The sequence below is a fragment of the Staurois parvus genome, unplaced genomic scaffold, assembly GCF_062004578.1.
Source record: "Staurois parvus isolate SC_StPar_1 unplaced genomic scaffold, SC_StPar_1.0 ptg002686l, whole genome shotgun sequence".
In the NCBI taxonomy this organism is placed as follows: domain Eukaryota; kingdom Metazoa; phylum Chordata; class Amphibia; order Anura; family Ranidae; genus Staurois; species Staurois parvus.
Window position 1 is genome coordinate 2,158,196 of NW_028320482.1, and position 15,382 is coordinate 2,173,577.

Genomic DNA, 15,382 nt, shown 5'->3' on the forward strand with positions numbered 1-15,382 from the left:
CTAATTAGAAGCAGGATAGGCTTTTTTAACCCCTTCCAGTCCGGACACTTTCACCCCCTTCCTGTCCAGGGCAATTTTCAGCTTTCAGCGCTATCACACTTTGAATGACAATTACACGGTCATGCAACACTGTACCCGAATGAATTTTTTACCATTTTTTTTGAAACAGATAAAGCTTTATTTGGTGGTATTTATTCACCGCTGGGATTTTTATTTTTTTTGCTATGTAAATGAAAAAGTTCAAAAATTTTGAAAAAAAGTGTTTTTTTTAATAAAATTTTGCAAATAAATAATATTTCATCATAAATCTTGGCCAAAATTTATACCATTATCTCTTGAGTAAAAAAAAAAAATCCAAATTAGTTTATACCCAAAAATTATAATTTTTAAACATTTTATTTTATTTTTTTATATTTTTTATTTTTATTCTTTTTCTTACATACTGTCACCCTAACAGTACAGTGTCACCATGGTGACACTGTACTACTTGTGGGGGGTGATGAAGATTTTTTTTTTTTACACTGATTGCTTTTACACCCATATAGGATGTAAAAGCAATCATTTCTCTTTCTCTCTGTCTGCATTCTTGCAGTCATTGAGAAGTACTTAGTGAGCTGTGATTGGTCACAGCTTGTCACATGGTACAAGGCTGTTGTGAATAGCCCTGTACTATGTGATCTCTGTGATCATTCACAGATTTCACACGTAGTAAGCAATGATGTCAGAAGTGACATCTTGCTTACTACTTTGCATGTGATCACTGATTGGCCAATCAGTGATCACATGATCGGGACCTCGCACAGAGGTCCCGTCCGACGATCGGTGTTTCACTGTGTCCGGAGGACACAGTGGGCACCGGATCGCGGTGCTGCATGCTACCAGGGAGCGCGCACAAGCAGGGTGCGGGGAGGCCATTTATAAACGGCCACCCGACCCTGCATTGCCACCGTCCGGCCATTTATATGCAACGGCCGGTCGGGAAGTGGTTAAAGAGAAAGGTTTTCAGGGATCGTCTAAAGGTGGATAGATTAGGAGACAGCCAGAAAGATTGGGGTAAGGAGTTCCATAGGATGGGAGAAGCTCAGGAGAAATCCTGGAGGTGAGCATGGGAGGAGGTGACATGGCAACTAAAGTGCAGAAGGTCTTGGGAGGATTGAAGAGAGCGGTTTGGTTGATATTATGAGACCAAGTTGGTAATGTAGCTGGGGGCAGAGTTGTGGAAGGTTTGTAAGTTGTTAGTATTTTGAATTTTATTCGTTGGGTAAGTGGAAGCCAGTGGAGGGATTGGCAGAGAGGGTTGGAGGACACTGAATAGAGGCCAGTGGAGGGATTGGCAGAGAGGGGTGGAGGACACTGAATGGAGGCCAGTGGAGGGATTGGCAGAGAGGGTTGGAGGACACTGAATAGAGGCCAGTGGAGGGATTGGCAGAGAGGGGTGGAGGACACTGAATGGAGGCCAGTGGAGGGATTGGCAGAGAGGGGTGGAGGACACTGAATGGAGGCCAGTGGAGGGATTGGCAGAGAGGGTTGGAGGACACTGAATGGAGGCCAGTGGAGGGATTGGCAGAGAGGGGTGGAGGACACTGAGTGGAGGCCAGTGGAGGGATTGGCAGAGAGGGGTGGAGGACACTGAATAGAGGCCAGTGGAGGGATTGGCAGAGAGGGTTGGAGGACACTGAATGGAGGCCAGTGGAGGGATTGGCAGAGAGGGGTGGAGGACACTGAATGGAAGCCAGTGAAGGGATTGGCAGAGAGGGGTGGAGGACACTGAATGGGGGCCAGTGGAGGGATTGGCAGAGAGGGGGGGAGGACACTGAATGGAGGCCAGTGGAGGGATTGGCAGAGAGGGGTGGAGGACACTGAGTGGAGGCAAGTGGAGAGATTGGCAGAGAGGGGTGGAGGACACTGAGTGGAAGCCAGTGGAGGAATTGGCAGAGAGGGGTGGAGGACACTGAACGGTTGGTAAGGTGGATGAGTCTGGCAGCAGCATTCATGATGGACTGGAGAGGTGAGGAGAATTCTGAGAGATCACACAACATCACTCTTCTCTCTTTTTTAAAAACATAGACCTGAAGGAGAGGTGAGGAGGATTCTGTGAATGTCATTTAAATTTTCTAGTTGTGTTCAAAATAAAATATTCCTCCTGTTAAGTCTGGAGATCATATAATTATCACATCGCCTCCACCTCCCTCCCTGATAGAAGAGAGAAGAAGAAAAAGATTCTAGAAGTCACCAGCAAGATCATTGAACGGGAGGAGTGGGAGTATTTAGAAGGACACAAGGATCTCTACAAGGACGTCATGATGGACAATCAGCCGCCCCTCACATCACCGGGTAAGAGGAGACTTTATTGTAAAGGAGAGAGCAGTACGGAGGATCCACCTAGATCCCCCATCATCTGATAAACACATAGAAACAATGGATTCAGTCAGTGTGTGTGTTTCCTACAGATGGATCCAGTCATGGGAACCCACCAGAGAGATGTCCCCGTCCTCTGTATTCCCGGGATTCCACACAGGAAGGTCACACCATCCCTCACCATCATCAGGTAGATGGATCCAGTCATGGGAACCCACCAGAGAGATGTCCCCGTCCTCTGTATTCCCGGGATTCCACACAGGAAGGTCACACCATCCCTCACCATCATCAGGTAGATGAGGAACAATCACTGATAGTATCATTAGGATCTGTACATTATCTGCATTGTTACCATTGATAGCATTTTATTATATATTCAGAGTGGAAACTTGAGAGATCCTAAAAATGACGGTAAAGAGATAAAAGAGGAGGATGATAAGGATGGGGGGATGGAGGAGTCAGAGTTTCCAAAAGTTCTATATGAGGACACCATGATAAAGTCATCCAGCTACAGGAACCCACCAGAGAGATGTCCCCGTCCTCTGTATTCCCGGGATTCCACACAGGAAGGTCACACCATCCCTCACCATCAGGTAGGTGGAGTTGAGTAACAATTATTGATAGTTTATATTTATACACAGCATGTTTGTTACAATGAATATTTTATTATATATTCAGAGTGGAATCCTCGGGGATGATAATATTGATGTTAAAGAAGAGTATAAAGAGGAGGATGAGGAGTATGGAGTGATGGAGGAGTTTTCTGAGGGACACAAGGATATGATGGAGCCACCTAACACCAGGAACCCACCAGAGAGATGTCTCCGTCCTCTGTATTCCCGGGATTCCACACAGGAAGGTCACACCATCCCTCACCATCATCAGGTAGATGAGGAACAATCACTGATAGTATCATTAGGATCTGTACATTATCTGCATTGTTACCATTGATGTCATTTTTATTATATATTCAGAGTGGAAACCTGAGAGATCCTAAAGTTGAGGTGAAATCAGAAGAAGAAGAGGCGTATGTGAGGGATGATCAGCAGTCTATGGAGGAGGATGGAATAACGGGGACATTTATAGAGGAGGACACTCCTACAGAGATCAGCACAGGTGGGTCATGAACACTAAATCCATTCCTCCACCCATACTGCTCACTGATTGGTCCAGAGTAGGGCGGGGACTGGGTGATATCAGCCTGTAATCCCCTGGTCACTTTCCTGAGCTGTGTTCCCCGTCCTGTATTCCTGGATTTCTCTCGGATAATCTTCCTTCTCTGTGCTGCAGACACAATTTTTGTATCTAGACTGGATTTATGGAGGTTCTGGGGATCAGCTGGTAGAAAAATGTTGATTTCCTTCATAGGTGTTGCTTGACCTAGGGACCTGTGGTGTGTGCCATGGATCTTCTGTCCCATGTCTGGTTCTAGTAAGATCTCTGACAAAACAATCCTCCCAGGGTTACTCTGTAGTCTGCTGGCTGTGCTGGGTGGAGGGATATGTCTGTATAGTCTCAGACCCAAGTCACTGAGTGCAGTCTCAGGAGATGGGAGGCAGCGGTGTGGGACCTCTGCAACTTGTCTACAGGAAACATTTAGCTTCTACTGAATACTGATATTAGGAGTCCTGACCCTTACACTATATAATTTATTTTTCACATTACATACTCCTGACCCCTGCACTATATACTCTATGTTGTACATTACATACTCCTGACCCCTGCACTATATACTCTATGTTGTACGTTACATAGTCCTGACTTCTGCTCTCCACCCTCCCCCCACTGCTATACAGTCAGGTCCATAAATATTGGGACATCGACACAATTCTAACATTTTTGGCTCTATACACCACCACAATGGATTTGAAATGAAACGAACAAGATGTGCTTTAACTGCAGGCTGTCAGCTTTAATTTGAGGGTATTTACATCCAAATCAGGTGAACAGTGTAGGAATGACAACAGTTTGCATATGTGCCTCCCACTTGTTAAGGGACCAAAAGTAATGGGACAATTGGCTTCTCAGCTGTTCCATGGCCAGGTGTGTGTTATTCCCTCATTATCCCAATTACAATGAGCAGATAAAAGGTCCAGAGTTCATTTCAAGTGTGCTATTTGCATTTGGAATCTGTTGCTGTCAACTCTCAAGATGAGATCCGAAGAGCTGTCACTATCAGTGAAGCAAGCCATCATTAGGCTGAAAAAACAAAACAAACCCATCAGAGAGATAGCAAAAACATTAGGGGGGGCCAAAACAACTGTTTGTAACATTCTTAAAAAGAAGGAACGCACCGGTGAGCTCAGCAACACCAAAAGACCCGGAAGACCACGGAAAACAACTGTGGTGGATGAGCGAAGAATTCTTTCCCTGGTGAAGAAAACACCCTTCACAACAGTTGTCCAGATCAAGAACACTCTCCAGGAGGTAGGTGTATGTGTGTCAAAGTCACCAATCAAGAGAAGACTTCACCAGAGTGAATACAGAGGGTTCACCACAAGATGGAAACCATTGGTGAGCCTCAAAAACAGGAAGGCCAGATTAGAGTTTGCCAAACGACATGTAAAAAAGCCTTCACAGTTCTGGAACAACATCCTATGGACAGATGAGACCGAGATCAACTTGTACCAGAGTGATGGGAAGAGAAGAGTATGGAGAAGGAAAGGAACTGCTCATGATCCTAAGCATACCACCTCATCAGTGAAGCATGGTGGTGGTAGTGTCATGGCGTGGGCATGTATGGCTGCCAATGGAACTGCTTCTCTTGTATTTATTGATGATGTGACTGCTGACAAAAGCAGCCGGATGAATTATGAAGTGTTTCGGGAATATTATCTGCTCATATTCAGCCAAATGCTTCACAACTCATTGGACGCTTCACAGTGCAGATGGACAATGACCCAAAGCAGACTGCAAAAGCAACCACTTGAAATGAACTCTGGACCTTTTATCTGCTCATTGTAATTGGGATAATGAGGGAATAACACACACCTGGCCATGGAACAGCTGAGAAGCCAATTGTCCCATTACTTTTGGTCCCTTAACAAGTAGGAGGCACATATGTAAACTGTTGTAATTCCTACACCGTTCACCTGATTTGGATGTAAATACCCTCAAATTAAAGCTGACAGTCTGCAGTTAAAGCACATCTTGTTCGTTTCATTTCATATTCATTGTGGTGGTGTATAGAGCCAAAAATGTTAAATTCTGTCGATGTCCCAATATTTATGGACCTGACTGTATATACACATAATATGGATTCTCTTTTGTTACACCCATTTCCTACCAGCTGGACATTTTATATCGGATGATGTGATTGGAGCACAGACTTTTACATGGTGATAATAATGTGATAACATCCTCCAACTTTGGACCCTTAAACAGAAAGTGATAATGAGGGAGGAGTCAATACCCCAATGATGGTGGTCTTCAGGATCAGTCCAGTCTTCATCTTGGTTGTTCTCCCCCCATCCTCACTCTCTGACCTCTGGTGGGGCTCAGCCCCGCTGTTCTTCATGACTAAATCATGGACTAAATAAGGAAGTGCAGTACTTCTTGTGTTGGGAAGATGGTGATGAGTGATAGAGGGGGTGGGGACCCTCGTCCTATAATCCCCTCATCACTGTCCCTCCTATAAAAGACAGTTCTGGTTGTTTTTTCACTCTCTGACTAAGGTCCATGAATAAAGAAATGACCTGGTAGGAGATCAGAGGAGCCATTTCCTAGTTCCCTTGAGGGTGAAATTGTAAGCTCCTCAGAGACCAAGCTGCCTGATGTGGGCGGAGTCCTGGTTTGGGGGAACCAATCAGCTCCTGTCTAGTAATCCTCTTTGTCTTTGTATTTTAGTCCATGGCCGGGAGATGAGGAAAACCTCCGAGGATTGTCTCACTTTGTCTCCAGACTGGAAAGTAGAAGATGAGGACATCACACAGTATAGTCCAGGAGAAAACCCGGCTCCCTCCAATGTCCATCCGGCACCACCCAGTGTAGATGGACCATCGGATTCCTCGTATCCTGAGGAACCTCAGACTGTGCGGGACCGGGCCGGCCTTCCAACAGGGAAGATCTTCTCCTGTATTGAGTGCGGGAAGGGTTTTTGGTCCAAATCTGGTCTTAATAGGCATAAGAAAACTCACATGGCAGAGAAGCCATATTCCTGTATCGAGTGCGGGAAAAGTTTCAATTTTAAACGCAATCTTATTGTGCATAACAGAACTCATACAGGTGAAAAGCCATATTCCTGTCCTGAGTGCGGGAAATGTTTTTCAACTCAGTCCAATCTTTACAATCACCGGAAAACTCACACAGGGGAAAAGCCGTATTCCTGTCCTGAGTGCGGGAAATGTTTTTCAACTCATTCCAATCTTTACTTACATCGAAAAACTCATACAGGAGAAAAGCCACATTCCTGTCCTGAGTGCGGGCAATGCTTTTTACAAATATCACAACTTGTCATACATCAGAGGACTCACACAGGGGAGAAACTATATTCCTGTCATGAATGTGGGAAATGTTTTTTACAAATATCAGGACTTGTCAGTCATCAGAGATCTCACACAGGGGAGAAGCCATTTTCCTGTCCTGAGTGCGGGAAATGTTTTTCATTTAAGTCACAGATTTACAGACATCAGAAATTGCACACAGGTGAGAAGCCGTATTTCTGTTCTGAGTGCGGGAAATGTTTTGTACAAAAATCAGAGCTTGTTCTACATCAAAGGTCTCACACGGGGGAAAAGCCATATTCCTGTCCTGAGTGCGGGAAATGTTTTTCACAGCAGTCCAGTGTTCAGAAACATCAGAGATCGCACACAGGTGAGAAGCCTTATTCCTGTCCTGAGTGCGGGAAATGTTTTGCACAAAAAGCACAACTTGTCATACATCAGAGGTCTCATACAGGGGAGAAGCCGTATTCCTGTCCGGAGTGTGCAAAATGTTTCTCAAAGAAGTACCATCTTTCCTTACATCAAAGGTCCCACACGGGAGAAAAGCCATATTCCTGTCCTGAGTGTGGAAAATGTTTTTCACAGAAGTCCCATCTTTACAGTCATCAGAGATCTCACACAGGAGAAGAACCACTTTCCTGTTCTAAGTGTGGGAAATGTTTTACACATAAGTCCAGCCTTTACAGACATCAGAGATCTCACACTAAGGAAAAGCCGTATTCCTGTCCTGAGTGCGGGAAATGTTTTGAAAATAAATCCCTTCTTGTTAAACATCAAAGGTCTCACATGAGGGAAAAGCCATTTTCCTGCTCTGAGTGCGGGAAATGTTTTTCAGACAAGTCCAATCTTTACAGACACCAGAAATGGCACACGGGTGAGAAGCCGCATTCCTGTTCTGAGTGCGGGAAATGTTTTGTTCAAAAATCAGATCTTGTCGCACATCAGAGGTCTCACACGGGGGAGAAGCCCTATTCTTGTCGCGAGTGCGGGAAATGTTTTTCAATGAAGTCCTATCTTTACAGACATCAAAGATCTCACATGGGAGAGAAGCCGTATTCCTGTCCTGAGTGAGGGAAATGTTCCTCACTGAAGTCCTGTGTTCCTGTACATCAGGGGTCCCACACAACCGTGGAGGTGTATTAGTGCCTTGAGTGCGGGAAATGTCTTCTAGATGAATGTTGCTGGACATCCCAGCTCTCATGTGGGGAAGAAGCACACCCTGATATACACCTCAGATATACCCCATGGCTGATCTTCATCATGGAAGAAACAGTCCATAAGGAGATCAGAGGTCACCAAAGACGTGGATGAAGTGTGGGACCGGGTTGGCCATTTATGGCAGGAGAAGAATAAAATGGAGTCATCATCTTTTATTGGCTGAGTACATTTTGTGGTGGAAGATTTCTCAAACAGAGGTTTTTTCCTTGATCATGAGCGCCACCTAATGGCCGTAAGGCCCCTTTCAGATGGGACAGACCCCTCAGCGGATCTGCCTGCTCATTGGGGGATCTCTCTTCTGAGCAGCAGGATGACCGGTCTCTCTCCACTCCACTGCTGCAGAGGGGGCACAGACTTGTATGGAGCGGTCGGATGGAAATGGACCACTTCCCGGGACCTCTGCAGAGTGCCAAGACAGTGCCGAAGAACGGTAGAGGGGGAAGTTTACTCCGGAATGCATATCTAGCCCAGTGCCAGGCTCCTGCTGTCTCTGCAGCCCTGATTTCAGGATACAGGCGGGACAACTTAGTAAAAAAGCGCAACTGTCCCAGCAAATCCGGGACTGTTGGCCAATGTGTTTGTCATGCCTGGGCAAATGTTCGTCACATTAGTCCAACGAATTGTTTTTATAACTAGGTCCCTTACTTTCCTTTTTCAGGCAGGAGTAGGATGTCAGTAGACATCCAACAACATCAGATAATTAAATCAATAGCCATTGATTTGAAACAGAAAATCCGGAATTTAGCTATGAGATTGTGCTGAGTATCGTAGGAATTAGCGCCATCTAGTATCCAAATGGGATATTTGCCATTTGAAATCAATGGAAACCATTTGACCAGCACAGCAAACCACCTAATAACATTCGTTTTTTTGTTTTGTTTTACCCCCCATTCATAGAAAAGGAATGAAAAGGCACTTTTCCTGGGTGAATTGCTTTTCAAATTTGAAATGAGTTGGTCCCTAAACATCAGGAGACGTTTATTTAAAGATGGGAGGAATGTAGCATTTAAATGAATAGACCCCTCCCCCCTTATTATCAGGCTGCAGCTAGGGGGAGCTCTAATGTTTAGAGAATCTTGTGAAAAGTAAAATTATAATAAAAAATATATTGAATGGAAAAAAAAAATGTGTGCGCCTATTCATTGACAGCAGGGTTTGGTATACAAAAAATTGAACAGGTGATGCTTTAAAACCCTTTACAGGTCATCAGTTTAAAGCTAATGAGTAATGGTCCAGAGTGTAGTGGTCAGGAGTATATCCTATACAGCCCAGGGTACAGAGTTACAGAGTGCAGTGGTCAGGAGTATATCATGCACAGCCCAGGGTACAGAGTGCAGTGGTCAGGAGTATATCATGCACAGCCCAGGGTACAGAGTGCAGTGGTCAGGAGTATATCATGCACAGCCCAGGGTACAGAGTGCAGTGGTCAGGAGTATATCATGCACAGCCCAGGGTACAGAGAACAGTGGTCAGGAACTTGTCATATAAGGCCCAGGGTGCAGTGGTTTGGAGTATGTCATATACAACCTACCATACAGAGTGCTGTGGTCAGGAGTATATAATATACAGCCCCGGGTACAGAATGCAGTGGTCAGGAGTATAGAATATACAACCCAGGGTACAGAGTGCAGTTGTGAGCAGTATATCATATACAACCCAGGGTACAGAGTGCAGTGGTCAGGAGTATATCACATACAGCCCAGGGTACAAAGTGCAGTGGTCAGGAGTATAGCATATATAGCCCAGGGTACAGAGTGCAGTGGTGAGGAGTATAGCATATATAGCTCAGGGTACAGAGAGCAGTGGTCATGAACTTGTCATATAAGGCCCAGAGTACAGGGTGCAGTGGTTGGGAGTATGTCATATACAGACTACCATACAGAGTGTAGTGGTCAGGAGCGTTTCATATATGGTCGAGAGTACAGAGTGCAGTGGTCAGGAGTATACCGTACAGCCCAGGGTACAGAATGTTGTGGTCAGGAACATGTCATATACAGCCCAGGGTACAGAGTGCAAGGGTCAGGGGTATATCATATACAGCCAACCGTACAGAGTGCAAGGGTCAGGGGTATATCATATACAGCCAACCGTACAGAGTGCAGTGATCAGAAGGATACTCAGACCCTTGGAGTCTGATATGCATACATCCAACCATACAGGGTGCAGTGGTCAAGAGCATGTCATATGTGGCCCAGAGTAATGAATGCAGTGGTCAGGAGTATGTCATATAAAAAAGAATATAGATGCGATATAAATAATTATAAAGATATATACAGTATTTGAGTAGATGCTGGCACTCAGGGTATAGGCAACAATCCCAATGTAAATGTGTGTGTATAAAGTTCAGCGCTATAAACGCATGGACAATAAAAAGATATTGATGCAATAATCATTCAAATGATGCAAACAAATAAAGTGCAATAAACGTGCAGCTGTGCAATTAAGTGAATGAATAAAAGTCCAAAATGATAATATATATTAATCAGCAAATTACAAACGATAATAGTCCTGAAATCAATGTATCCAAGTGAAGAAGTGCAAATATCCATGAAGGGAATCCACCACCTTGGACGGATGTACACTCAGAAGAAAGCAAACATTATTGCGCATCTGATTCTAATCTGCCACATCTGGAGGTGTAGAGGCAGCTAAGGGGTTAATCCTACAGCTTCATCCATATACAAGTGGGGCAGATCTCCCTTGTCCTGGGGAAAATCAGCTGTGTTGCATTTTTGGTACGTTTTTGAGTCACACGTCCAAGTTTCACAGGTGCATGCTGGGTAATCAATACCTTTATCTCCAATAGACCAGACCTGTCTGCTAGTCATGATGCTCTCTGCCCACCAACTCGCTGAAAGTAAAAACTCTACGGACCTGACACATATCACCGATCCTGATGGTACTGCACGACGAATGATATCTCCCTAAGCTGTTATCAGCTAAGTAATGTAAATCTGTCAGCCAAGAATTCCCAGTTCACAGCCAAATGGGCCAGATGAGGATACATTAATGGTTGTTAGGACGCTGGCAGCTGCTGACACCCTAACAACCAGCGTGAGCTGGAAGCTTCTTACATTTAGCAGCTGTACCAATACCACGACTAAAGGTATCACTTCACACTCCAGCCCAAGGTTTGTCTTGGTCAAACAGCCCACTAAGTTCAAACATTTGCCAAACCTCTCAACAGTTGAGATTCAGTTTGAGCCTAGAGCTCAGTGGCCAATGGAACAAGGACCCACTTTTATCAGTGGTCAGTGTAGACGTCCCTTACTGGGTGACTAATGGGAGAAGGACCCCCTTATGTCAGTGGTAAGTGTAGTGGTCCTTTACATTGGTGACCAGTGGAAGAAGAACCCTCTTATATCAGTGGTCAGTGAAGTGGTCCCTTACATTGATGACCAATGGGAGAAGAACCCCCTTATATCAGAGGTCAGTGTAGTCCCTTACATTGGTGACCAATGGGAGAAGGACCCTCTTATATCAGTGGTCAGTGTAGTGGTCCCTTACAGTGGTGACCAATGGGAGAAGGACCCCCTTATATCAGTGGTCAGTGAAGTGGTCCTTTTCACTGGTGACCAATGGGAGAAGGCCCCCCTTATATCAGTGGTCAGTGTAGTGGTTCCTTACATTGGTGACCAATGGGAGAAGAATCCCCTCATATCATTGGTCAGTGTAGTGATCCTTTACATTGGTGACCAGTGGAAGAAGGCCCCCCTTATATCAGTGGTCAGTGAAGTGGTCCCTTACATTGGTGACCAATGGGAAAAGGATCTCCTTATATCACCACCTCTGGCTTATACACAATTTTTAGACATTCTGGCAAGGCACCCCTGAAGAAACTTCAAGGTACCCCAGGGTGCCTGAGCACCCCTGTTGAAAAAGCCTGCCTTACACTGTTGACCAATGGGAGAAGGATCCTCTTATATCACTGTTCAGTGTAGTGGTCCCTTACATTGTTAAACAATGGGAGAAGGACATTCCTACATGGTCATCAGTGTGAAGACTGCCCCTTTTACAGATCATTGATGTCAGTTGTTACTGAGACATTAAAATTGTTCATTGCTTAACCATTTCTCGTCTGACCTATGTAGATGAACGTCCGGACAGGAGCGCTACCTATGCAGGTGGATGTTTCTAAACGTCCATTGCCTGTGCACTATTCTACTTGTGGGGGGTGTCGCAAAAACGCGCATCCGAGATGGACGCGGTGCAACCATTTTGGTTTCAGTCCTGCTAAGGGTATCCATTTCTCATTCGTTCCCCCCTCCCTTCCTGAGAGGCACAGTGACAGATGTGTGTGTGCTGGTTATGGGTCAACAGCAGGGCAAGGCATCCCTAGTTTGGTGCCGAGCAGTCTGCGAAAGTGTAGCCTTCCTCACCTAGGCCAGGATAAGGCTAATGTTCCTAAGAGACAGAGCCGCTCTGCCAGAGAACCTGTGTAATTTCTCACCTCGTAACCGAGATAAGGCAGCTTTTCCCAGGAATTAAAAGAGATTTTAACCTCATAAAACCTAGCAGCGTAGGTGACAGAATTAAATGAACATTCCTCAAGTCAGTTTTTCCCCTATGTTTTATATCTTGAAATATGGAAGACTTACATAAAAACCGGGCACCTCGTCAGATGGCCAATGCGCAGACGGACGTTCTGACAGGTCTCTCCATTCGTTTCGCATGCTCAGGGAAGCAGAAACATAGATCTCATGAACCGTGCGGCCTATAATCTCATAATTCATATCTACATGATCCTTAGACTTATTTGCTTAATAAAATACCCGCAGAGAGGTTGCTGCTTGTGCAGCTGGAACGTTATAGGCCAAAATATGGATTATGAAAGATGTTGGTTTCAATTCAGAGTTCCGCCCGACGATCCCTCCCTAAACAGAGTATTGGTCAGTTACTCAGAGCCACCCCCCTGCTTGGGACTTTAAAATACAGGCTAGCAGGCCTAAAAAGTTAAGTTGAAGACATCTCCCATTGGTAACATCAATACCACCTGGGGAGACCCTTTCACTCTGCAACTTGGATCTGCTTACATCAAAGGCTTAAATGGCAAGTAACTTAACCCTTTAACTTCTCCCTGTTATCTCTTTGCTGTGCTATGGTTCTTTGTGAGTATATATATACAATTGTGTTCAAAATAATAGCAGTCAGACATCACTAACCGGATCAATCACTGTTTTTGGTAGAAATGATATTTCTACATGGCAAATAATTTCCTAGCAGGTGTAGTAGAGTAATAGAAATCCAACAGACCCAACAGTCATGACATGCATGCTGCTGATTCTGTGTCATCGAATCACTCATTGAAAGGGGCATGTTCAAAATAATAGCAGTGTGGAGTTCTATTAGTGAGGTCATTCATTCTTTGAAAAACAGGTGGCAATTATTGCCCTTATTTAAGGAAGGAAGGCAGCAAATGTTGTACATGCTGGTTACAGTGCATTTCTCTCTGAAATTCTGAGGAAAATGGGTCGTTCCAGACATTGTTCAGAAGAACAGCGTACCTTGATTAAAAAGTTGATTGGAGAGGGGAAAACATATAAAGAAGTGCAGAAAATGATAGGCTGGTTCCAGACCAACAAGATTGACATTATGGAGTGGCCAGCCCAATCCCCGGATCTTAATCCAATAGAAAACTTGTGAGGTGACATCAAAAATGCCGTTTCTGAGGCAAAACCAAGAAATAGAGAAGAACTGTGGAATGTCGTCCAATCATCCTGGGCTGGAATACCTGATCACAGGGGCCAGAAGTTGGGTGACTCCATGCAACACAGATGTACAGCAGTTCTCAGAAACAGTGCGACTACAACCAAATATTCATGAAGTCATTCAAAGGAAAGCAAAATCTTCAAACATTTCTCAGTTTATATAGTGAATGTTTGAGTTTGTAAAGAAGAATACAAACACTGTGATTTTTTTTGAACCGTCTAATATTCACTTTTCTTCAATTTTTTTAGAGGAACAGCACAAATTTGATGTATTTTTCTTCATGTTGTGATTTGGAATAGAATGTGTCGTGTTCCCAATACATTTGTGTGGATGGAAATAAAAGCTATTAGAAGGATTTTGAGCTTTAGTCACTTTTTTCAACACACTGTTATTATTTTGAACACAACTGTATATATCTTAGTTACGTCTTTTTCTGTAAATATATTATTGCACCTGTTTGACTCTTTTAGTAATAAATCTTTCTTTCTGAAAGTGTTAGACTGTTTCCAAAGCGCTTAATTGCAATTTACGAATTCCTGCCTCTAAAGAGACGCTACTGTGTTTGTTTAATTCTCTGCCCAATCGGCCTGCGGTGACCGTATTAGACAGACGACTTTTCAACCATTATAGTGTATATTTGATAAAGAGAGTTTCCTCTTTCTCTGTACAAAAAAGGGGTGGTGGCAGTGTGTAAGGGTCAGTTGCATAATTAACCTGACCCAGTATGATTCATGTGATCACAGATTGGCCAATCAGTGATCACATGAATAGTAGTAAACAAGATGTCACTTCCTGACATCATTGCTTACTACGTGTGAAATCTGTGAATGATCACAGAGGTCACATGGTGCAAGGCTATTCACAACAGCCTTGTACCATGTGACAAGCATTCCTGCAGCCATTGAGAAGGAGAAATGATTGCTTTTACATCTTTATGGGTGTAAGAGCAATCAGTGTATTAAAAAAGAAGAAAAAATCTTCATCACCCCCCACAAGCAGAACAGTGTCACTATGGTAACACTTTACTGCTAGGGTGACAGTATGTTAAAAAAAAATAATAATATAAAAATGTAAAAACAAATTTAGAAAATTATAATTTTTGGTTATAAACTAATTTGGGTTATTTTTTTTTCACTAAAAAATAGCTGAATACATTTTGGCCAAGATTTATGAAAGATTAGTTATTTGCAAAATTTTATAAGAAAAACACATTTTTTTAAAAATGTTTGTATTTATATAGCAAAAAAAAAATCCCAGTGGTGAATAAATACCACCAAAATAAAGTTTTATCTGTCTCCAGAAAACGTTGTAAAGCGCTGCGTAAATTGATGGCACTATAATTACCTGCAATAAATAAAAAGAAAATAAATAATAAACCTTTGGAGGAACCCTGGCTGAGAAAGGCTGGACTAGGCAGTCATATATCTCTGTCCCCCTTGGTGGGAGTGGAGGTGACCCCTCTATAAGGATCTACATTCCATACACACCCAGCACAAGGCCGGGGTCACACTACCAGACGCTTCTCGGGGCTGCAGTTCCTCTGAGCTCCACAAGGTGGTGATCTCACTTCTACCCAAACAGGAAGTCTCTATGGAAGACAGGAAGTGATGTCAGGTACAGACAGGAAGTTCCAGCTGAGTGGGGAGGAAGTAAAG

General features: G+C 43.9%; 1 protein-coding gene across 1 annotated transcript; it reads left to right on the forward strand.

The window, feature by feature from the left end:
- The first annotated feature begins 6,212 nt into the window (after positions 1–6,212).
- LOC149429943 (uncharacterized) lies at positions 6,213–9,144 on the forward strand. The gene has a single exon (XM_089666316.1). It carries the CDS (start codon positions 6,219–6,221, stop codon positions 7,869–7,871), a length of 1,653 nt encoding a protein of 550 aa, XP_089522442.1. The 5' UTR covers positions 6,213–6,218; the 3' UTR covers positions 7,872–9,144.
- The last annotated feature ends 6,238 nt before the right edge of the window (positions 9,145–15,382 follow it).

Excerpts from the sequence above, each read along its gene's own strand:
- LOC149429943 (XM_089666316.1), top strand. The coding sequence starts at position 6,219 with ATGAGGAAAACCTCCGAGGATTGTCTCACTTTGTCTCCAGACTGGAAA.